Source organism: Diabrotica virgifera, chromosome 7 (assembly GCF_917563875.1).
Source record: "Diabrotica virgifera virgifera chromosome 7, PGI_DIABVI_V3a".
NCBI lineage: Eukaryota > Metazoa > Arthropoda > Insecta > Coleoptera > Chrysomelidae > Diabrotica > Diabrotica virgifera.
The window spans coordinates 1,301,813-1,325,911 of record NC_065449.1 but is presented as its reverse complement, the minus strand read 5'-3'; the positions used below and the strand labels follow the sequence as shown (position 1 = coordinate 1,325,911).

Below are 24,099 nucleotides of genomic sequence, written 5' to 3'. Positions count from 1 at the left end.
TCTGTGTTGAATGACATTTCTTCTTTTTCCTTTTATTATAAAACTGACGTCAAACTTCACTGTGTACGAATGTGGTTAGATGTAAATCAGATTCGATGTAAAGGCAGCCATTTTCAATAGTAATTTTTAATATCCTTGTTGGACGATTTACTATTTGTTCAAAATATCCAGAAATGAAGTTTATTTGATGATTAGTCTAATTAAAGCCACGCTGTTTTTACATTATATTGAAAAAAATTAAATTGTTATCATAGCGGTATTATATTTTTTACGGAAATATAATGGTAAGTAAAGTAGGCGTATTTCATTAAGGTTATTCTTGAGTAGCCAAAGATTATTTGATGTTTTTATTCAGTTCTCAAGAACGTCTTCTTGTTTTAGAGTTTTTTTGGATTTGGCCAATCAGCCGAAATAGAAGTTACTTTAGATGGGCAAGATAACAGAAAAACTGCAGAAGTTAAAACTGAAGATGGCAAGAAAGAAAGATTGTATTTGTATTATGATGGTGAAACAATATCAGGAAAGGTAAGATTCTGTTAAAACTGAAAGATAAACACCTAAAGTTTGCTTTGTTTTGAAATTCAATTAATTTGGGTGAGTTAGGTCCCCTGTGTACATAAATAAATAATTTCAGAATCATTTAAAGACTGCTAAAGAAGAAATATGTTTTAGTGAATACTACTTAATAAAATCTTTGCATTTAAGATAAGCTTGAGGAAGAATGACAAAAGAAAAGAAATGCTTGTAATGTTTTATACATCACACATTTTGTTCAAAAGTGTATTAACTCAAAAACATTAATTTTTTTGTTTATCTCACCAACAGTGCATCATCTTTTACCTAAAAACTGTAATATCACAAGCTTAACAATATTTCAGTAGATAGAGCGTCCTGATATGTCACAATTAAAGATCATGGTGTGGTAAAAACAATAGGTTTGTTCTAGCATGAGTTTCAAATGGTTTGAAACCATCAGCGAATAGTCGACCAGCGCGAGTAGAGAGGATAGCACTGGTGACTGTATTATGTTCTCTCACTGACCAACTGTTTGCTGACGGTTTCTGACTAGTTTGACTGTTTGCTACAACAAACCTATACTTCTGACAAGAAGGTGGGCTAATTTCTGGTGAAAACATTAAAAAAAGTATTAATCCAAAAAGTTACCATATAAGTACAGTGGAACCTCGATAACTCTGCCTCTGTATATTATATTCTTATATAATCGAAGACGATAGGACCTATGAATTATTTCCAGGGCTCTCTGTTGATAAGTAGTATAATTTTGGTTTACTACTTTAGAGTGAGCCTACCCTCTGCGCTTCCTGACGACAAGAACTCTTGGTCTGGTTTGGTGCTATCTCTTTCTAGCACATTGTATCAAGAAACTAAGATGACATTAAGTGTCAGTATAGGCACGGAAGGGGAGGACTACTGTTGCAGTTTTACTATGTGTATGAGTGAAACAGCACTGAGCCAAATAAAAAGGTTGGTGTAGTCATTTCGCTCAGAATGATACTCTGTCTATGATAATTATTATATAAGTCTATGATTTGACTACTAATTTATTAAAATGTGGCAAAACTTTAAATTTGGGTGATTTGAGCTTCAATTTGAGGGAGTTTCAGTTTCTAAGTGGGGGATGTATAAAATCACATCTGGCAACTCTGGAGGTCGTTGTAGGAATATAGTTATAGTTTATATGTACTTAGATTTATACTATGTACTTAGGGTAGACTGTTTTGTTGATTTGTCATTGTCATTAACCCTCCGTTACTCGCACACGGTGTGGGAGACCGGGCCTGTAAATAAATTCCTGTAACTCTGCTTGTAGTGGGGATTTTGAATGGCTACTTCGTATGCCTCTTCAGTGGTCAATCAACTGTGGGTAAAGTCAGTTCGCAGTGTAAAAAATAGTACTGTCCTTTTGTTATTACGCAACACGGTCCCGTACACCGTGTGCGAGTATTTGTGCACCAATTTTTGTGTTTAAATCACACATCGATATTTTTAATTAGTAAGGTAATTTAAGATCTTTTCCTTATTTTCAATGTTTATAGATTAGTTTATTTATATATATAAATATAAATATATAACTTACCCAGAACCATCAGAATGAGGTTTAGGGAGATATGTGGTTTACCAACAGAACAAGTACCAGTCATAACACCAGGAACTTCAGATCGCTGTGCTGTTTGTGATTGGAAGAAAAATAGAAAAACAAAGTTTTACTGCCAAATATGCTCAAAATATCTGTGTTTGGAACACCATTGTTCCAATGAATGTGACACCATTGTGTATTTCATGTTTTAAAAACGTTAATTAATTTTTATAACTTTTTTTGTTACTACAATTACTCTTTATTTTTAATTTTTTTGTGTATTGAATTAAGATCTAAAGTTCTTAGTAAACAAATTTAACAATATTCAATTTTTTTTCACTTCCAAAGTTTTTGTATATACATATAAATGGATAACAATGAAAATTATTAAATTTTTGATTAAAGTAATATAATGTGAACACAAACGCATATCTACAAAATTATATGATCATATATTCATTAAATAATTTAATCGTACACAATTTTGCAAAAAAAAATAATTTTAAAACACTGCTGACCCATATTTTTGGACCCGGTCTCCTGCACCGTGCGCGAGTATCCGATCACAAAAAGTTGGCGCGAGTAACGAAAGGTTAAATGATACACAATAAAATTACTTATGTTTATTAAATATATCATGGCGCAGTTCTAAAACTTACAAAATAGAATATGCCTAAAAGAAAGACTAAAACGAGTACTTCCTTTAATGAAGAAGAGAGTTCTGACATATTTAAATACAAAAAAGTAATTATTATAAAAGTAAAGTAATAATTTTGAAATACTGCATATCAGCACTGATACCAAGTTAAAAATATGAGGTCCATTTCCCTGATTTAAGTTTATATAGGCAACTCAAATTACATTAAATTTTCTCTGACTCTTTTCTGTCTCTCTCTAGGACCTCTCTCTTGTATGTTGGAATCAAACTCACTTCACTGTTTGAATAAGACGGGGCCATTCCATCAGTGTTGACAGTTCGTTGGTTATGCCATATATTTAGGAAGCATATGACATTTGTACATCAATATTTTACATGGGTATTGTCCATGTTTACTGTTTACAAAAATACATGTTGACATTTACCTACCTATTAAATTGTTCTGAAAAAAGTATGGGATTGGGACTCTATACAACAATTATTTAGTTATTTCAAATAAAAGTTATTTATTTCTTTCGCTCAGTAGGTCTTATATGAAATTATTCATATAAGCATATTAAAAATTCAAATTGTAGTGATATTTCCTAAATTTCTTTATTTCTTCTCTTTATTTTCATTTCTGTTGTATGTTTTTATCTTATTAGTATTGTATGGTAGTAGTAGTTTTGAAGAGTCGAATTGAGAAATAATATTTAGATTTTGAAGCAGAAGAAGAAGTAGAGTTTTGTACAGGTCAATCCACTGTTGATCCCATTTTCTCCTTAACCCATATGATAGAAAAAAGATAGCTCAGAATCAAGAAAGAAATTTGTATGTTGTTCCTCAGCCTACAGAAAGCCTATGATAACATTCCACTGAAGAAGCTGTAGCAATCAATGGAAAGCACAGATATTAATTTAGAATTAATAAAAGCCATCAAAGTACCATATACTCAATCTAATTTACTTACTGTTGCACATCATCCGCGTCATAGCCCGTGACGTCATATGATACCAACACGAAATATTTAGGCTGTAGGTGTGTTCTTTGTTAGAATCATTTGCCGAGTACACTGGAATTACAGCCACTAGACATATTTCATTATATGTGCGTAGAAATAATATTTGCAAGATTTCTATTAATGTTAACTTTAAGAAATACACAATAATATGTTTCGTTTAATTTATATAAATGGATTATAAAGCGTTTTTATGAAGTACATTTGTTCGGAATACACTGTAACTGTAATCGAACGAAGGTGACATTTTGGCATAAATTGGTAACATTTAGTTGACAGTTGCGGTATTGACACTTTAGATTTGTTTTTATTCTTTACTCTAAGTATTTGTTATATTATATTGTTTGTTTTTTTATTTACTTTAAGGTAAGATTATAACTTAATTCTAGTTTTCTATTTCTAATGTTTTTATTTATTTACATTGAATATTAATTTGTTTTGTTGTATAATCCAAGTTTGCAATAATTATGTGATCTATTTGACATGCAACGGTAAGTAAATTAGACAAACTGTATAATCAACTCATTATAAAAATAAAAACAGGAACATAAATAACAAAAGGATCTATAACATCAAGGGATTGAAGCAAGGACGTTGCCTGTCCCGCACTTTATTTAAAATATACTTTGAAGGTGCTTTAAAAAGACGGAAATAAAAATGTAGAACAATGAGAATACCACTCACCAACAATATGGTATGTCCGCTCAAATTAGCAGATGATCAAGTAATAGTGGCTTAAGATTATGACAATTTAAACTATTTTCCCTGAAAATTAATTGAAGAGTATGATATAGGGAATCTAAGAGTCGATAAAAAGAAAACCAAATATTTGTGCATTGGAGTACAACAAAAAGATGTCATATTAGACAAAATAACTATGATGAAACCTTGCTACAGCTTCAAATGTGCAGTTATCAATATTTAGCACAATAGAACATTGGACAAAACCATAAGAGAAAGAAATATGGCATGTAGAAAAGCTATCACAATGTTGAACAGTATTTTATGGGACTAATCCATCAGCAAAGAAAATAAATAGAGGATATATGAGACTATAGTGAACAACATCACTATAATTATCCAATATGAAGAATCGCTGATCTGTTTTCTTGCAGGAGCGGAGAAGAACATCAAAAAAGACCAGGGGGAGGCTTTTGGCAGGACTCAGTTTTAATTTGTTGTATAATAAACATTATTTTTCAGGTGAATGTTAGTCTTAAGAAACCAGGCACTAAACTAGAACATCAGGGCATTAAAATTGAGTTTATCGGTCAAATTGAAATGTTCTACGATAGAGGAAATCATCACGAATTCATATCTTTAGTTAAAGAGCTTGCAAGACCTGGTGATATGATTGCACATTCAAGTTATCCTTTCGAATTTAGTAATGTAGAAAAACCCTTTGAAGTTTATACAGGTGAGTACACTATGTATCATATTTCTACACAAAATTACAAAATTCTACAAAAATGTAATTGAATCGGTCATCTCGAAAACAACATAAGTCCATATTTGTGGTAAAATGAGTTTTTGATACCATGCAGATTTCAAGATTGAAATCAACCATTCTGCAGTAAACCAACGCAAGTTACTGTTTAAAACATTGTATGGCAGGTTGGTATGTTTTTCGGTCAGTTGATTACAAACATTCCTAAAGTACATACATAGTAATAAATCAAGGTGTATTTGATTACCACGTTCATTCAATTCCATACTACTGAATCATTCTATTCATTGAAGAATGTTTACCAAAACTACACATATATGAAAGTTTACTCAAAATTTGTTCACTGTTTCAGGCACTAACGTGAGATTAAGATACTTTCTGAGAGTGACAATCATCAGAAGATTAGCTGATATAATGAAGGAAATTGACATAGCTGTTCACACACTCTCCAGCTATCCAGAAATGAATAACTCCATTAAGATGGAAGTGGGCATTGAAGACTGTCTCCACATTGAATTTGAGTACAATAAATCAAAGTAAGTAAGAATCATCCTTTTAAACCTATACCCTGTTTTTAAACTAGAAGGAGTAAATTCAAAAGACAGATTCACACCAAATAATGTCACTCGAAAAATCACTAGATTCATCTTTTTTTTTGGTTGATCACGTCAGGCTTCGGCTTTGGCTTTTTGTCATAAATATTATATTAGACTCATAATTATGTCGCTAAAGAGATCTAAAAACAAGTGTTTTTTATATAAATTCAGACTAACAATCTAAGAATTAAAGCAATAACAGGGAAAATACAAAAAATTGCTGATATAACTTAATTAACTTATGAAGTTTAAATGCCAATAGTATCAAAATTTCAGAAATGTCATTAGTGTCAAAATTTCATAATTTAGTGGAGTAAACTTGCCTGTGGTTGGACCAATTACAATCAAGCATTACAGCACACTAAATTTGAATTACTCCTAGTTTAAAAACGAGGTATAGTATAGAACATTATTTTGTACTGGTTTCTATGTTCACCAGCTGTGGGAAAAATTCATTTAACTTTTAATTCATGAGGTGTAATATTTTACATATTTTCGGCATTATAAATTGTGTTTTATATTTCTACACAAAACTAACAAATTTCAACATTTATTTATTTATTTGTCCACGAGGAAATGCCCAATTTAACATCACATAAAAAGTTTCTTGAGATTGACTTGGCAGTTTGTTTTATATTTGTCAGATGAGATAAAAACTATGTTTTGTGAGATAATAAATATGTTTTTTTAACAAATTGACTAGCTTTTTGATATCATAAAATATATCCTTTAAGTTGTGATAAATTATATCTATATAATTTTAAATCTATTAAATGCAACATTAAATCTAAAAATTGTGTGGGTATATTCTCCCTTTTGTTTTATAATGCACAATAACACTATTGTCTTTTATCATTCATTCAATCAGAAAAAAATAGTGGTAACATAAATATTATGAGTAACTGAAAAACAGAAAATATAGTGATGCTGTTACTATAAGTTTTTAAATTATGGTGACTCATAGAATTCTTACTATTATAGAAAATTTATGAAAAGCGGATCTAAGATTATTACTACAACATAATCACTTACTAACAAATAGAGAATTTATATATAATATGTTACCTGGCATTTGGACAAAGTGTATGATGAATGTACTATAAAGAAACCAAATGAAGATTTGATTATCAGTATCTGACGAGAATGTAATCTAATAATCAAATAATTGTGAATATATGAATGGTGAAGTCATCAATAATTTGTGATATGCGGACAATACAGTTGTCCCAGCCCCTACTCAAGAAGATCTGCAAACGTTACTTGACAGTGTTGTTGAGAGCTGTAAGTAAGCAGGTCTGGATCTTAACATACGAAAAACCAAAATACTTGTAATAAGTAAATAACAGAATATAATAAAACCTTTTATATAGTGCATTCGTAAAGTGTGGAAACAGTCTATTATCTCATGACTTAATTATTTTCAGAGTTAAAGCTCTGACAGGTTGATTTTTATTTTTAAATTATGATTTTTTGACGTATATCCCATAATAGTGACGTCATCGATTTGGGCGTGATGATGTCATTGATGATTTTTTTTTAATGGGAATAGGAGTCGTGTGGTAGCTCATTTCAAAGGTTATTTAATTCTCTATTCAGTAATATAAACATTAACATCATTATTTATAGAGGGTGGCCAAAAAAAAATAATTTTTGAATTAAATTAATTGTAGCAAAAAGAAGAATATATTATGTAATTTATTTAACTCAAAATACATTTTACTGCTATCAGAAAAGAGAAAAAAATGTTTATTTTACAAATAAACATTGCTTTTCGCTTAAATTAAATGTTAAAACTGCTAAGAGGCAGATGGGTGGCTGTTTGACATTTAGTTTAAGCAAAAAGCATTGGGTGCGTTCGGACAACCATATCGGCTGGCTGTCAGCAGAAATCGGCTGAGTGGTTGCATCCAGCCGTGATAGGGAAAGCTTAGTAAATCTCTCAGTGGCTGACTTCCAGCGGTGACGTCTGACAGCTACTGCTGGCTCAGCTGTCCAGCCGCTGTGGTCGTCCGAACGCACCCAATGTTTATTTATGAAATAAACAATTTTTTTTATATTTTCTGGCACTAGTAAAATGTATTTTGAGTTAAATAAATTACATACATTCTTCTTTTTGCGTCAATTAATTTAATTCAAAAATGATTTTTTGGCTACCCAGTATAAGTAATGATGTTAGTGTTTATATTGCTGAATAGAGAATTAAATCACCTTTCAAATGAGCTACCACACGAACCCTATTTGCATATAAAAAAATCATCGATTACGGCATCACGCCAAAATCGATGACGTCACTATTATGGGATATACGTCAAAATATCATAATTTAAAAATAAAAATCGGCCTGTCAGAGCTTTAACTCTGAAAATAATGAAGTCATGAGATAATAGATCGTTTCCACACTTTACGAATGCACTGTATATGTAAATAGTAGCAAACTTGAGTAAGTTGGTCAAAGTGTTTATCTTGGATATCAGTTAAATTGTAACGCAGAAAGTCATAATGAAATTAGATTGAAAATTGAGCATACCAGAGCCGCTTTTAGAAGGAAAAGGTATTATGGTTTTAATGGTATTAGGTTTTTCCAAGGTATTATGTAACAGAGACCTAAAATTGGCATTGTAGATCAGTCTACTTCGCTGCTACGTGTTCTGGGTCTTACTTTATGGTGTCAAGTCTTGGACTGTAAATTAAAGTTATCTAAATTGCCTTGAAGCTTTCGGAATGTGGTGCTATTGGGACCGTGCAAGTTCGGCAAAGCGACCCCTATTTCTACGCTCTATACTAAAATTCGCACTTTTAATTATATTGGCCAATTATATTAGTCCTGGTTACTGGATAATTGTCAAGGCCATAGTCCAAAAAAATAATAAGAAGAAAAAATAAGATTCAGTTATGGTATGAAAACGTCAACAATTGTATGTAGTAAATAAAATTAGTTATTAAAATGCAGTACTGCAAGCAAAATAAAATTAATTAAATTTACCTTTATATAATAATTGCATATCATATCAATATTGTGGAGCAATATATAATTTTTCTGCTTCATTGACAGAAGGTATGAAATATACGTCAATTTGACAATTTCAATTGACAATATGAATTATTTAAGATAGTTGTAATATTTCTCCGCGACTCGCGCAGGGTCGTTTCTCGTTCCCCCTTCCAAGTACTTGCACACCGCGAATAGAATAATTTTAAAAGCTTCTTGGGTGAAGAATACTCGAAACTCCACAATACTAGAACATCTCAGCAAGACTACTGAGATTTTAAAAAGCCTCAAGAAGAGAAAGCTGGAGTACTGCGTACTTGCAATGATAGGTCTGAAATATAGGTTGCTACAAAATATGCAAGGGAAAATAGCAGGCAAATACAGTCCAGGAAGAAGAAAGACTGCATGGCTGAAGAACTTGAGAGATTAGTATGGTATTGATGCAAACATGCTATTTAGAGCGGCAGTGAATAAATCAAAAGTAGCCATGATAATAACCAATGTTCTGAAAGGGCACATGGTATATGAAGTGTGTATAGAAATTTGACAAACTTTTTTATTTTTGTAACTTAAAATTTTTTTGCAGATACCATTTAAAAGATGTTATCGTTGGAAAGATCTATTTTCTATTGGTTCGAATAAAAATAAAACATATGGAAATCGCCATCATTAAGAAAGAAACCACAGGGTCTGGTCCACATACATATACTGAAAACGTAACTATAGCTAAATATGAAATTATGGATGGAGCACCTGTTAGAGGTAAGTTATAGTTTTGCTTTGTCACACGATGTTATTTATTTTTAAATTTTGTGTATTAAAAGTTCTCAATATATTCTTGTCTCATTTATCCTTCGTATATTATGTCAATAAAATAATATTAATGCAATAAATAACAAAAAAAATCTCAAAAATTTAAACAAAATATATTTTAGTTGAATTTGAAATATACAAGAAAATAATTTCAAAACACCTATTGTGTAAAAACAATTGATTATTTAAATGATAAACCTAACATCAACAAACACCATATTAAATTTAGAATATATTTTATGTCTAATGACTTGTGGGTATATCCTATGTTTTTACCATTATTTTTTTAGAGGCTTGGCAAGGTTTTGATAAAGTATTTTTTAGTTAATAATATTTCTTGAAAATGGCGACGATTCTACTAAAAATATAATATATTGAGGTTCAAGAACCAAATCAAAATATACATGCATATACAGGGTGTTTCTAAATAGATGTGACGAACTTTAAGGTGTAATTCTGCATGAAAAAATAATGACAGTTTGCTCTATAAACGTATACCTGCAAATGCTTCGTTTCTGAGATACAGGGTTTTGAAATATGTCTTACAAATTGATGATTTATTTATTATGTATTTTTTGACATGCAATTAGGAATTTTATATTCACTGTTGGCGCGCATACAGGTAATGGTCTGAAATTTTTTAAAGAAAAAAAATACTACGCCTCTGAGACATTTCAAATTAAAAATCATTTTTGAATTCCTTGTTTAATTTGTAACAAAAATCTATCTTCTCTTTTTTCATAGGACGCAGCGTGCCGTTTTATGGAAAAAATAAAACATCTTACTGCTTACAAAGTATTAAACATAAGTTTCTATAACCCTTAAAGTTTGTCGATGTTATTTAGAAATACCTTGTATATCATGATTAATTCTGTGGCTTGGTTCTAAAAGGGCCAATGTCAATATTTCACATTTTTGTACACTTTTGTACACTTTTTTGTTCACTTTTTTATTTAAAATTTAATATTGACAAAACAAAACGCAAAAAATTGACTTTGGTCGTTTTAACACCAAGCCACAGTATGTAACTTTGTGTTAAAATGGCCAATGTCAGTTGTTTGCGATTTGTTTTGTCAATATTAAATTTTAAATAAAGCTGTACAAAAAAAGTGACATATTGACATTGGCTCTTTTAGAACCAAGCCACAGAATTATTAACGGGCAAAATTAACGGAACACCTTAAACATGGGACTTGTTCCATGTCTCGAATATCCTAAACCTGTTATCCGAATTAAGTGATTTTTTTTAACATGTTATAGCCTTATTCTTTATATTAACAATATCTGTAATAATATTGTTGATAGAGAGGTAAGTGTCATTTTATACCGGGTGTAGCAATCATACTGTGTTTTTTCCTTAAACTTCGGAACACCCCGTGGAATATTCTAGAACATATAAAATATTGAAATTAAAACTCAGTTGTAGTCCTAGGCTTTATTAACATTTTCTTTTTTGATTCATTTGCTTATGGTGGATAATAATAAAGTAAGGTACATTAACAACTAGCCATGTTTTTCATCAATAAATCCTCATTTTCTAGAAAATCCTAAAGTAGGCCATGAGAAACAATTTAATAGATATCAAATAGTCAAACAGTCAAAAAGTGGCTGGTTTTTTGTGAAAATTAGTAGATTTATTATTTAAAGTTTCAATTAGTCCGTATTTTTTTGTTGTTTGGTGGAAATGGAACACGTTACAAGAAATTTGACCCGCGATGAGTGTGTTCAAGCAGTGATATTACATAGCGAAGGACTTAGCTACCATGCTATCGGCTCCTTATATTGTTAACAACTTTTTGCTAATGCACGATAATGCAAGACCTCACGTGCACAAAATGTAATCGAATATTTACAACAGGTAAATCTTCGGACTTTGAATTGGACATGTCATAGTCCATATCTTAAACCGATCGAACATTTGTGTGACATAATTGGTAGAAGACTACGACAGCGTTTGCCACTTCCTAGAACCTTACAAGAGGTAGATACAGTAGCTCTCGAGATTTGGAATGATATTGATCAAGACCAAATAGCATACCTTATTTGTAATTAAAAAGTACATATCTTTTTTATTATCGAACCTGAGCGAATGAATTAAAAACAAAATGTTAAGAAAGCCTAACGCTACAATTCAGTTTTAATTTAAATATTTTATGTATGCTAGAATATTCCACAGGGTGTTCCGAACATTAAGTAAAAAACACAGTTTGATTAGAACACCCGGTATGAAATGACACTTACCTGTCTAGCAACAATATCGTTACATCGGTTTTCTTAAATAATAAGGCTATAACATATTAAAAAAATCACTAAAATCGGACAACAGGTTTAGGAAATTCGAGAGATCTAACATGTTCCATTTTTAAGGTGGTCTATATTAACCATTATATGAAAGGATTGTAGTGTATTGCTGATTAATAAAATATTTATTATGAGAAATAAAATTTAGGATCTGCGAATATTTCAATGTAGTTGTTAACCATTATTATACAATTGTACCACTCGATTTAATTTACATAGAAATCTAAATCTTATAGCCGGATATATTTTAAATTAATATTGATGACACTAATACATTCTCGTCACATATGTTGATTAAATTGTTTTAAATTGAACTAAATGAACAGATTGCTTACCACTGAGTATGATTTTATAATTGTCAATTATATAAAAATGCGTTTATTTCTACACACTCGGACAAATATACAGGGCGTTTCACATAGACTCACGTTAGAAGGATGTAAATAATTGTAAGAACTATTAAATCTTTACTGCTTGCTTTGCGATTTGTCATTTTTAATGGAACAATTTATACATTATTGGATTTTTAGATTCTGCGTTAGAATTATGAACAGATTTGATATAACTGTATATCATTTTAAATTACTCATCTTTTTTGTACACAATAAAAGTGGGTAATTTCTTCTTCTTTAAGTGTCGTCACCCAATTGGAGGTAGTATATCATCAGCACTATCTCTACTCTATCTACTGCTGCTCTGAAGAGTTCTAATGAACTGCATTTAAATCAGTCCCTTAAGAGGTTACATGGGTCTTGCGGGTAAAAAAAGTGACTTTTTAAAAAAATTGTATCTCGAAAACTAAAAATTATTTTTATTTATAATTGGAACATGTAAAAGTATAGTACTTGGGTACTCTCAAAAAAATTTTTAGCCAAAAATATTCATTTTTGTAGAGTTGACTGCAATTTTTCTACAACAGCCCTTTTTTGCGGTGGGCAGCATAACTAAGTCCAGTCTCATCTGAAATCAAAAAATCAAAAAGTTTCTTGCAGTTTACACCTCTGGCTAGTGAATGAACGAAGGAATTTTTATTAGGTGAAGTTGTTTTTGTTTTATAAAAAAAACTACTTTAAAAATGGTCATTTTTGAAAAAGTGAGAAAAATTGGGGTCGAAAATGTGTTTAAACTTATGTAAAATCTTCAAATTTCATTTTTTTTTAAATTCCTTCGTTCATTCACTAGGCAGAGGTATAAACTACAAGAAACTTTTTGATTTTTTGATTTCAGATGAGACTGGACTTAGTTATGCTGCCCACAGCAAAAAAGGGCTGTTGTCGAAAAATTGCAGTCAACTCTACAAAAATGAATATTTTTGGCTGAAAATTTTTTTTAGAGTACCCTAAGTACTATACTTTTACATGTTCCAATTATAAATAAAACTAATTTTTAGTTTTCGAGATATAATTTTTTTAAAAAGTCACTTTTTTTACCCGCAAGACCCATGTAACCCCTTAAATTTTTCACCTTATTCCTCTTATTTTTCCCTGTATTATAAATCAGCAATTCATGTTGCTGTCTCCTCGATACGTGTTCCAGATATTGTAACTTTCTTATTCTTATTGTGTTTATTTTCTCGTATTCTTTACCCATTTCTCTCACAATACTTTCATGTTCGATTTCTTCTGTGTCCATGCTATTCTAAGCATCCTTCTGTAACACCACACTTCAAATGACTGTAGCTTATTTATGTGTTCTTGCTTGAGTGTTGTTTTCAAATCCATCTTTTAGTATCAAAAACAAGTAATATCTCAGTGCCCCTATTCTCAGTTCCAATCTGAGGTCTTTATTGCAGATAATTGTTTTTATTTTTCAAACGCATTTCTTGCTATTTCTATCCTGGCCCTTATTTTTGTTAATTTGATGATTATTTTCAGAAATCCAGGTGCCAAGGTATTTGTATTTATCAACCTTTTCTATCGGTACATCTACCAAATGTATGTCTGTTTGTACATAGGTATATTTGTTTTCTTTGATATTATCATATATCTGTGGCTTGGTTCTAAAAGGGCCAATGTTAAAATTTCACTTTTTTGTTCAGCTTTATTTACAATTTATTATTGACAAAACAAAACGCAAAAAACTGACATTGGCAATTTTAACACAAAGTTACATATTGTGGCTTTGTGTCAAAATGGCCAATGTCAATTTTTTACGTTTTGTTTTGTTAATATTAAATTGTAAATAAAGCTGTACAAAAAAGTGAAATTTTGACATTAGCCCTTTTAGAACCAAGCCACAGATATATTAAGTCTTTTTTGTATTCATTTTCAGTCAATATTTTTCATAGACACTGCTTGTCTTGTTTAGTAGTAGATGGAGTTGTTCAGTAGAGCTTGTGATAATCACAGTGTCATCTGCATATTTTATGTTGTTATTAATTCTTCCATTAATTATTATTCGTTCACTTTTAGAAAGTAATGCTCCTTCAAAAATTGATTCACTATATTAAATAATGTCCTGTTCGTAAAAGTAATTACTAATTCCACAAATACTAAGGTTTACTTAACCTACAATTATTTTTCTTTTTCAGGTGAAAGTATTCCAATACGAGTATTTCTGGCAGGTTACGATTTGACTCCAACCATGAGGGACATAAATAAAAAGTTTTCTGTCAGGTACTTTTTAAATTTAGTATTAATGGATACTGAAGATAGAAGATATTTCAAGCAACAAGAAATTACACTATGGCGAAAGGGTTTGTTATTTATATTATTATTTTAAAATGGAATTGAAATTTCTATCTACAGCTTTACATTTTATTGAAATAGTACCACGATTTTATTGTATGTACTTTTTAAGAGCACATACTTTTTAATGAGTATCATGAATAATCTGAGATGCAAATATAAACTTATTTTGATGATATTACATATTTATGTATAATTACTTATTCGTTATTAATTTCAATAATCACGTCCAATTTTTATCTTCACATGCTTACATAAAATTTCACATTAGAACAATTCTATTACTTTAAATTTCAAATTTGTGTTTATCTCTTATTTTTTTACTGTATAACCAGTTATAATATTAATTTGTGGAGTTTTCACTTCATCCCTATTTCGATAAAGTAGATAAAATTGAATCTGTTGATTTACTTTTTCAATACAGGAAAAACCTCACAGCAGCAAGGCAGTAAATAACAAAAGTATTCTTACAAATAAAAGAAAGAGAAACGTGACATGAGACAATTTCTGACAATTTCAGATAGGAGCCCGTTTCAAAATCGGAATTTCAACCAAGTGAAAGTAGTCCTTTTCCTTTATTTTATTTTTTATATATTATACAGGGTGTTTGGTAAAGAATGGGCCGTAGCTTAACCTTAGATTCCTGAGTTTAAAATAGGTCGATTTAAGCTAACGTACCTTAGTACAAAAGTTGATAATAACCGAAATACGTCTAAGTTAAAATTTTATTTTATTTATTTTTGAATATTTCCGGACAGGCATGGGACAACAACACGAAATTTGGTATGTAGTGCTGGTACTGTACAATCTACTAAATTATGTTAAACAAACGTTTCTGGCTACTACCAGAGGCGTACGACGGGGGAACGTGAATGGTTGACCCTTCCCAAATTCTACGCCACTGGCGGCATTTCTATAGTAGTGCAATTTTTTTATTCTCCAATACTTTCTATGTGAATAACATACTCTTCATTCGTAACGATAAAGCCATTAGTTTTCGAGACATTTGAAGCTAAAAACGAAGGAGCATAATACATTAATCAAAATAAGTGTGCCTTTTCATTTTTAACTTCAAATATCTCGAAAACTAATGACTTTATCGTTACGAATGAAGAGTATATTATTTGCATAGAAAGTATTGGAGAATCTAAAAATTATGCCAAAATAGCAGTTTCATTAGTGGCGTAGAATTTGGGAAGGGTCAACCATGCACTTTTTCCTGTCGTACGCCTCTGGTAATAACCACAAACTATTATTTAACATAGTTTAGTAGGGTTTACAGTACCTACACTTTCTGCCAAGTACCATAATATGTCAAATAGTTTTATAGTATCGGGCACACATAGTTCTTAAAATTTTAAATAAAGAATAAATTATGCTGTACACCCTACTAAATTATGTTAAATAATCGTTTCTGGCTACTACCAGAGGCGCACGACAGGGGAAAGTGAATGGCTGACCCTTTTCAAATTCTACGCCATTGATGAAACTGTTATTTTAGCATAATTTTTAGATTCTCCAATACTTTCTATGCAAATAACCATTCCTCCTTTCATTCGTAACGATAAAGTCATTAGTTTTCGAGATATTTGAAGTTAAAAATGAAAAGGCACACTTATTTTGATTAACGTATTATGCTCCATCGTTTTTAGCTTCAAATATCTCGAAAACTAATGGCTTTATCGTTACGAATGAAGAGTATGTTTTTTACATAGAAAGTATTGGAAAATCAAAAAATTACACTAAAATAGCAATTCTGCCAGTGGCGTAGAATTTGGGAAGGGTCAGCCATTCACGTTCCCCCGTCGTACGCCTCTGGTAGTAGCCAGAAATGTTTGTTTAACATAATTTAGTAGGGTGTACAGTACCAGCACCACTTACCAAATTTCGTGTTGTTGTCCCATGCCTGTCAGGAAATATTCAAAAATAAATAAAATAAAAGTGTATCTTTGACACCCTGTATTTCGGTTATTATCAGCTTTTGTACTAAGGTAAGTTAGCTTAAATCCATCAATTTTAACCTCAGGAATCTACGGTTAAGCTATGGCCCATTCTTTACCAAACACCCTGTATAGAAAAACATTCGCGGTCTTGGATTAGAATTCATTCTTTATTCTTCTTCTTCATGTGCTTTGTCTGTTGCGAACGTTGGCAATTGACATTAGTGATGTAACGAATGTCGTTTTTTGAACATTCGCGAATACGAATGCGAATATCTATTAACGACATTCGCGAATGCGGATGCGAATGCGAATGTTCAGTTTTTTTAAATTTGTTTCTATTTTTGAAATGTTTTCTAAATTTATAATGAGAAGTTAATTGATATTTAGTGTAAATCAATCTGAATCTTAAGTTTTATTACATTATACCAAATAATAAAACAACGTGAAGGCTGATAATCTGATTATATGAGGTTAAGTTACCTTTTTTTAATAAAAAAAGATGAAAAAGGAGAATATATTTTGATTTTATTAATCTATCGTTATTTTCAAATTCTATTCTATGATATTCGAATACGAATATTCGTTACATCACTAATTGACATGGTTATTCTGACTTTGTTTAAGGCAGATCTGAAATAGTTCAGCAGATGACAATCCGGACCATTTTGCCGCAAGTTTTGAAGCCAAGAGTGTCTCCTCCTCCCTGGACCCCTTCTGCTGTCTATGTTTTACAATTGGTTGTGTGACTTGGCATCTTCTACAATTTTCCTCCATTCGTTCCTGTTTTTGCTTCTGGTTACCCATTCTCTGACTCCCATCTTCTTAAGGTCCTCCACTATCTGGTTCTCCCATCTAGTTTTGGGTCTTCCTCGTGGTCTGCCTGATGCAGGTCTCCATTTGAAAATTTTCTTGATAACGGCTTCTGGATTCCTCCTTTCTATAAGTTCCGTCCATCTGAGTATCTGTGCCTTGATAAATCTGACGATGTCTTCTCCTTTCAGAAATTCTCTTACTTCGTGGTTCATGAGTTTTCTAAATTCATTATTACCTAAGTTTAGTGGTCCTGCTATCCTACGAATTATTTTCCTTTCTAGGATCCTCAATCTTTCTTCCTCTTTCTGTGTCAGACACATTACTTCAGCACCATATCCCTTAAGAGGATCGGAACGTATTTTCGGCTGCAATGCTATTCAAATGGGGATTCATTTTTTTCAAATCCTGAGAAAACTAATAAGTATTTTGGAAAAATTTAAACGCAGAATGAAAGATTACGTTATTAGCGAGGGCCGAAAGTCCCTGAGAACTTCTACAATGTTTATTTTAATAAGTTACAGGGGTGAAAAAACTAAGAGAAAATTTAGTGTGATTTTTAAATTCAAATATCTCATTCAAAATAAACTTTTTATTTATTCTAAGGGACTTTCGGCCCTCGGTAATAATTTAGTCTTTCATTCTGCGTTTAAATTTTTCAAAAATATTTATTGGTTTTTTCAGGATTTGAAAAAAATGAACACAATGCCGTGGTAATATTTTCCAAATCTGTCTTTGTCTTACAACGCACTCAACCGAATATAATATTGTCAGCATATATTGTCAGTCAGACACTGACAATCAGTGACAATTTTAAATATTTGACATTGCATCGGGAATATTTTGAGAAATTGATTAAATATTATTGATATATAGTGTATTTGATAAATAATTGATTTAAGACGTGAACTTAATAAAAAGTTATTTTTTGTGTATTATTTGTGAAAGATCCAAGCAGAGAATACATCAGATATATCCTGTGATCCAAGTATTTTGTTGTTAGAGATGTTCAAAATTGTAAGCGTTCCAAAATAACAACATATTATTAAAAAATCACTTTAAACTTTTCCTCTTTTCTCGATTGATTATTAGTTTTTGTTGTACAAATAAATTATTACAATCACTGAAAACATAGTTAGTGAAAAAATTATCACATTTATTATCTGAATTAATAATTTGCAATTATAAAAATAACAGTTATCCAAGAACATTCAAAAGCCATCTCTTTAAATTAATTATGACATTTTCAAGTAGAATGACATTCTAGTAATGTTTACATATCCACACCAGTGTGAATTTTACTACACGTAATTTGCCGTGTAAAGACAGAAAAAGTAGGGATACACGTAAAATATTTGCGAATTATGTACCCATAGCCTTAATAATTAGCTGAAATACTCTATCTTTACTGCGCTTCGTAACGTGACCAAGCATTCCACCTTCCTATCTTTATAGATACTCCTACCTCTGTCTCTCTCTCCTTACCTACTCAGTGTAGTACCTCCTCGTTGGTTACGTGCTCGGTCCAGGATATACATAATATAAGTCTTTAGGCCCACATTTTGAAGGCATCTACTTTCTTCATTAATCTTGCAGTCATTGTCCACGCCTCCATTCCATATAACAAAACCGGAAATACATAACATTTGAGAAGTTGATTGTAGTTTTTTTGTTACTGTACAAAAAGCTTTATTAAACTATTATTTTTAGGTGACAAATTGCGGAAGCCCAACCTACAAAGTCCAGCCATAATGGCAGGCACCCAGAATCTTCAGAACACTGCTCAACAGTATCAACAGCAGCAACAGACTGACGAAAGCGATAAAAAGACGGTAAAGGAGGACTTTTTACGGGCGCCTAGTTCGCAATCCAATGACAAGCTCAATGATTCGTCAGATCCCTTCGACCAACGAGTTTCATCGCCGACAGAAAGCCCCGAAAATCTCATACAGAATATGACCCGGGAAGCTGGGGACGGCCAGAACGATAGTGGAAATGATAATTTAGAGTGATATACATGTAGGTAGAACATTCACCATTTTTAACTAAAAATTATGTATAAATGTGATATACTATATATAGTCTGGGCAGATTTATCGGAGAATAGGCCATTTTTGGGAAAAGTTATTTACTAGCAATTTTATTGCTGCAATCGAATCTTATGATTGTATATATTAATAATATAGGTATGCAAAGTCCGCAGATAGTGTGCTATTTTTTTTTATAAACAAAATGGCACACCTCAAACCTAATTTTTGATTGGAATTTTGCTATTTTTGGCAATTTTAACTCATAATATTGATAGTTTTTATTCTAATAATATATGTTATGAGTATTTTAAAGATATGAAAGTTGGTCTGGAGAAAGATGACAAAAATAAAAAGATGATGGTTCGAAAATTATGATCCTATTGTTTATATCTTTCCCGTAAATGCCGGTCAACTTTGACCGGTTGTATCTCAGGAACCACTCATTACAATTAAACGTTTTTTCATTTAAAAAAGCGTCCTGCCGCTTTTTTTCCAGTACTGTTTTCACGATTTAATTTAATTTAATATTTCCCGAGATATATTCTATTTGTTTATAAGCCAAAAAGTTGTTTATAATTTTAAAATATTCCTGAGGCCGCTTAAATAGCCCAATTTCAATTATGTAAAGTACATTAGATAGGTACAGTGTCTTTTTATACAAAAATCATAGTTTTTTTTATGTATCATAATTATTGTGGTTATTATAGCAACCGTAAATTTTTAATTAACAATTCAATTGTTGCTAAACTGTTCATTTAATTTCCATCGGCTTCTGGAATTATAATCTATACGAAAATAACTTTTTATTACAAAGTTATGTAATTATTGATAAACAATTATTTATCTAAAATTTTAGTTGAAAATTAAAGATTTTGTTGGAAAAACCCGCATTTTCCGGAGAAAATTTTCGTCGAAGTAAATCGGAAAAAACACGTCTCTATGCAGAATTTAATTACGGTGAATTTTTATTTGGGTGTTTTTGGTGTAAAGTTAAAATCTTTGGAGTTACAGAGCAAAAATTGAAAAATACACGATTTTCGAGCGTCATTTTGTTTATAAAAAAAGTAGCACACTATTTGCGGACTTTGCATACCTATATTATTAATATATACAATCATAAGATTCAATATATATACAATCATATACAATCATAAGAATAAAGATATAATATATTCAGTCATAAGAATAAAGACGATGAGGGAATTTTACAATTTACAATTCAAGTCTCATCTGCTCAGCGCGCTAAAGTTCCAACGATTTTTTTGTAACATTTTATTTATTTATCAAATAAACTATTTATTCTTAGAATAAATTGACAAGTTAATCTTGCTTCAAATATCGATAAAGAAAATTCGTCAGTTTTATTTTAAATTATCAAAATTGTATTAAAGCCCAATAAAGATGTAATCGATTAATAAATTTTATTTGTTGTTGGTGAAAACGTCTCTAAGTGTAATTTTTACTAATATTATTTATTTATATATTTTTTATATCTTATATTTTATAAAATAACATGATACGATTTATTTCTCATATCCAGAGAAGTTAGAGATTTCTTGAAATATGCGGAAAAGTTGTGTTTCCCAATGTTTTTGGGTGTTTTTACTAGATTTTCTTTTTTGAGGAAGATATAAACACAACTTTTTACGATTTTCAATATTTTTTGTGCCGCGATACCATTGAAATATTCATTCTTATGCCAATAAAAAAAATTATGTTATCTCGTATTTATAATAAATATATTCTTATGTCCAGTTGCCCCAACAAATAAACGATTGATTTCGATTGCCCGTTTATTTTAAAATATAATTGTCAAAAAACTGTCAAATTAAAAACAGAAATTTTAACGATTCTCACAAAAAATATTAAAGGACATCGCACACATCTTATGGAAAATATAATGTCACTCAAATTCAATAAAAATTATACGATTAGATTTGTTTTAAAATGACGGTCAATTCTTATCATTGCGCCAACTCTTAATTATGATTAATTACGGCGTAAATTGCAATTAAAGTTTATCGAAATCACATTTTTGGAGTCCATAAAATGTTAGTTACAATCATTATTGCTCTGAGTGCTATTCAAAACAGCTTAAACCCCGCTGGACCTAAGCGGATTAGTGAAACTAATCCGCTGATTTATGGAGTACCGATAATCTGGGTTTTTTAAAATATTTTTTCTCTCTCTAACTTATGTACAGCTGGTTCCTAAAAAAACTGATACGACTCTTAGTAAGATTTGATCATTTTGAGCAGTGTATTAAATACCGGCCAATCAAATTTTGACTGGTCTGACAGTATATTATATTTATTATGACAAATAATCAAATAAACAAACAAACAACAAACAGCTGATTACATGTTCATTCATAAATTGTAATTATTATTAAGTTCTAAATTTTGACATTATTTTGAATTCCTGCATTTTATAAAGAGTATATAAATTATAGTTTTTACATAAAATATGGTTGTTGTTATTATTTTTAATATCATTAAGAAATAAAACAAACGACTTAACTGAACAATATATTAAAGTAAGAATTGTTTTAAAACTGTTGTTCTGCTTACGTTAAAATAGTTCGCTATGGCAGATAGTGACCAAACATCTTCTAATTTCGTTACAATTCTTGCTTTTATTTCTTTTGCTAGCATGTGGAGCCATTTTTTGATGTTGAATAGAATAAGTTATCTGACAAATTTTAAGATTTGGCAGTGACAGTGACTGTAAATAACAAATTTTGTCCTTCAAAATACACTGCTCAATTTTCTACAAAATAGGCTTTAAGAGTCGCATCAGTTTTTTTAGGAACCAGCTGTACGTACCCATTTGATTTCAGATTTATTTATATCAATTTCTGCTCTAATTATTGAAAATACAGAGTTGGCGCAATGATAAGATTTGACCGTTAATTTAAAACGAATCTATTCGTATAAATTTTATTGAATTTGAGTGACACTATATTTTCCATAAGATGTGTGCGATGTCCTTTTAACCTTTTGCGAAAGAAAAGTGTTTTGTTATTATATTTGATGGTAAAAAATAGTTGTTTTTAATTGACAATTATTATATTTTAAAATAAACGGGAAATCCAAATCAATCGTTTATTTGTTGGTGCAACTGGACATTATAGAGTCTATAAAGGATTTTAATTTTTCATATATTTTTTTTTCAGTATGACTGGATGAAATGTGATGTAGTATTGTTGGAGTTAATGAAGTGGTTATGTTTAAGGGCGAGAGTGTGAAGAAGAATGTGCACGTATCCTGTAAATAAAGTAATTGTTATAATATTACAGTTATATTGAACTGTCTCTGTATATGAAGCAAATTATTAATTTACATATTTTAATTTTATTGTATATTTCTCATCTAGCTGATTAAAAAAACGTTACTGAACATACGAGTTTTATTGTTATTTGTTGGTATAATTGTAGGTAATACTGTGGTAATACTAAAAAAGAATGTGTGTGTACTTTGTACGCACGTAAGAAGATATTCTTCTATTATATAGGTATTTGTATGGTTATTTGTATTTTATTTAAAAATTAAACTAACTTTCTTATCTACCACTTTCAAAAAATTTTTATTAAAACAACCAAAAATAAAAAAAAATATGAATCACCCAGGAATTGAACCCGCGTCATTCCAATCTCGGAGCTAACGTCCTAGCAACTACACCAGCGAGGTCCTTCTAATTGACATGTAAGTTTCGGATATAATTACACAACACGGCGACAAATAGTGTAAATATTTTATTATTTTACTACAGAGAAACACAAATCCAAAAACACAAGAATTGTAATAAATAATATATTTACTAAAAACACTAATATATTCTTTTAATGACTTATTTGTACGGATACAGATACATAAACACCTATCTTGAAAGATTAGCAAAAAACTACATACTGTCTGTGTGCGCAGATTTATGTACAATTTTACCCTCAATCGAATCGCACCCAAAGAATAATATCTTCAAAAACTTGTACCTACTGGAACCAAAACGCCAGAGTTAGGATCGAAGGTTCCACATCTGCAGAAGTAGAAATTAGGAGGGGGGTTAGACGAGGGCGTGTTTTGTCGCCCCTGCTGTTTAATTTTTACTCCTAGTTTCTGTTCAAAGGGGCACTGGAGGATTCCAAGAATCCAAGATGAATAGCGTAAATATCAACGCAAAAAATATTCGGCAAAACATTGGTTATAAACCTTTCAGTTGAGACACATGGGAATTGAACTTATTAGAATATGGCTTAGTTTGCCAAATGCTGCCCATGTAAGGCCTATTCGCCTCTGTATTTCATGTGTTTGATTGTCTCTGCTTATTTTGATCTCGTGTCCCAGATATTTGTAAGTGTCTTTTTGTTGTATGGTATTATTGTCTATAGTCATATTTCCACCCACTACGAGATTTGTGATAAGTTTAGTTTTCTCAAAATTCATTTTTAATCCTGCTCTTTCAGACACAGTTTTAAGCGAATGTATCATAGAAACTATATCCTGTAAGTTCATCATCATGCAACCTCTTTTGTCCATTGCTGGACATAGGTCTCTCCCATTCTTCGCCACTCTTCACGGTTCTGTGCTTCTTGTTGCCATTTCTTGGATATTCGGTTAATGTCGTCCATCCAGCGTGCTGGTGGTCGTCCTCTGCTGCGTTTGTCTTCTCTTGGGCGCCAGTCAATTAGTTTTCTGGTCCATCTCGAGTCTCAGTCGCGCTATGTGACCTGC

The 24,099-nt window shown here is 30.9% G+C and overlaps 1 protein-coding gene across 1 annotated transcript; it reads left to right on the top strand.

Moving 5' to 3' along the window:
* The first annotated feature begins 56 nt into the window (after window positions 1-56).
* LOC126888348 (vacuolar protein sorting-associated protein 26B-like) lies at window positions 57-22,767 on the top strand. The gene is made up of 8 exons (XM_050656518.1): window positions 57-284; window positions 382-525; window positions 4,957-5,170; window positions 5,553-5,736; window positions 9,372-9,547; window positions 14,430-14,594; window positions 19,050-19,358; window positions 22,545-22,767. The coding sequence occupies exons 1-7, from the start codon at window positions 282-284 to the stop codon at window positions 19,349-19,351; spliced, it is 1,188 nt and encodes a 395-aa protein (XP_050512475.1). The 5' UTR covers window positions 57-281; the 3' UTR covers window positions 19,352-19,358; window positions 22,545-22,767.
* Window positions 22,768-24,099: the final 1,332 nt, after the last annotated feature.

Bases quoted from the DNA above. Each gene is read 5' to 3' on its own strand.
- LOC126888348 (XM_050656518.1), top strand. The intron at 5,171-5,552 runs GTGAGTACACTA...TCACTGTTTCAG, and splicing joins ACCCTTTGAAGTTTATACAG to GCACTAACGTGAGATTAAGA. The intron at 9,548-14,429 runs GTAAGTTATAGT...TTTCTTTTTCAG, and splicing joins GGATGGAGCACCTGTTAGAG to GTGAAAGTATTCCAATACGA.